Here is a 1,605-nt window from a genome sequence, read left to right as displayed (position 1 = left end):
GCCTATTGGCTGACGTCTGCAGGCCTGACGCATTGACGCAGCCCGAGCGGGTCCATCTCCCGCCCCTCCCCCCGGCGCGCGCAGCAGATGCCCGCATCAAGGGCCGCCACATCGCAACTCTATTGGCTGCGCGCTACGTCTGTCACCGGCGAACCCCGGGCGTTTGGCCGAAGCGCGCCGGAGGTCGCGCCCCCTGATTAGCCACCGCACTCGTCGATCGGGGCCTCAGCCCCGCCCCTAAAGGTGAGTCGCGGACGGCTCCGGCGGCACGTTCTCATTGGCTGCGCCGGCGTCGGAGGCGTGCGCGGCGGCGGCCGGGCGGGCGGGGCTCCCAGCGTCCCCTTTGTGTGGGCACCAGTCGCCGGCCGAGCTCTGGAGAAGTAGCAGCCGCCATTTTGTGCGTGCCTGTGTTTTCCCCCACCCCCACCCCCCTTTCTGCGGGAGTGGCGGCAGCCGGGACGCCTCGTCTCTTCTGCTGGTCAGGTGAGGCGAAGTGAAGGCGTTGGGCCAGGTCGAGGGAGCTATCGCCGGCGGCCGCCGTAGCCGTGAGGTCGCGCTGTTGGCAGCGAGCGAGGTGGAAGAAGCGGCAAGACGGAGAAAGGGGGGGAGAAACCTTCGGAGCTGCCCTCCAGCGGGAGGAGGAGTCTCGGCACCGGCGGCAGCATGGAGAACTCGCAGCTATGCAAGCTATTCATCGGCGGCCTGAACGTGCAGACTACGGAGGCCGGACTGCGGGAGCACTTCGCGGCCTATGGTACCCTCACTGACTGCGTGGTCGTGCTCAACCCGCAGACCAAACGTTCTCGCTGCTTCGGCTTCGTCACCTACTCGGCGGTGGAGGAGGCCGACGCCGCCATGGCCGCCTCCCCTCACGCCGTGGACGGGAACGCGGTGGAGCTGAAGCGGGCCGTGTCCCGGGAGGACTCGGCCAAACCGGGGGCCCACGCTAAGGTGAAGAAGCTCTTTGTGGGCGGCCTTAAAGGGGACGTAGGCGAAGGGGACCTGGTGCAGCACTTCAGCCAGTTCGGCCCCGTGGAGAAGGCCGAGATCATCGCCGACAAACAGAGCGGGAAAAAGCGCGGCTTCGGCTTCGTCTATTTCCAGAATCACGACGCCGCCGACAAGGCGGCCGTGGTCAAGTTCCACCCGATCCAGGGCCACCGCGTGGAGGTCAAGAAGGCCGTGCCTAAGGAGGACATCCAGTCTGGCGGGGGAGGCGGCGGCTCATCCAGGCCTTCCCGGGGAGGCAGAGGAGGAGGAGGAAGGGGTCGGGGCGGCGGATCCGGCAACCGGGATCACAACGGTTTGTCCAAAGGCGGCGGCGGTTACAATAGCTACGGCGGCTACGGTGGAGGAGGCGGCGGCGGTGGTTACGGCTCCTATGGCAGCGGCTCCTACGGAGGCGGCGGCGGCGGAGGGGGAGGCGGCGACTACGGCAACGGGTACGGCGGGTTCGGCAGCTACAGCCAGCACCAGTCCTCCTACGGCCCCATGAAGAGCGGCGGAGGAGGTGGAGGAGGGGGCGGCAACTGGGGGGGCCGCAGTAACAGTGGACCCTACAGAGGAGGCTATGGTGGGGGAGGCTACGGGGGCGGCTCTTTCTGA

At 68.1% G+C, this 1,605-nt stretch overlaps 1 protein-coding gene across 1 annotated transcript; it reads left to right on the top strand.

The window, feature by feature from the left end:
• The first annotated feature begins 550 nt into the window (after positions 1-550).
• Positions 551-1,605, top strand: HNRNPA0 (heterogeneous nuclear ribonucleoprotein A0). Its single transcript, XM_054389091.1, has one exon. The coding sequence runs from the start codon at positions 664-666 to the stop codon at positions 1,603-1,605; it is 942 nt and encodes a 313-aa protein (XP_054245066.1). The 5' UTR covers positions 551-663.

The sequence above is a fragment of the Indicator indicator genome, chromosome 18 (assembly GCF_027791375.1).
Source record: "Indicator indicator isolate 239-I01 chromosome 18, UM_Iind_1.1, whole genome shotgun sequence".
Lineage (NCBI taxonomy): Eukaryota > Metazoa > Chordata > Aves > Piciformes > Indicatoridae > Indicator > Indicator indicator.
The sequence above is the reverse complement of the archived record's forward strand: the minus strand, read 5'-3'. Positions and strand labels throughout refer to the sequence as shown.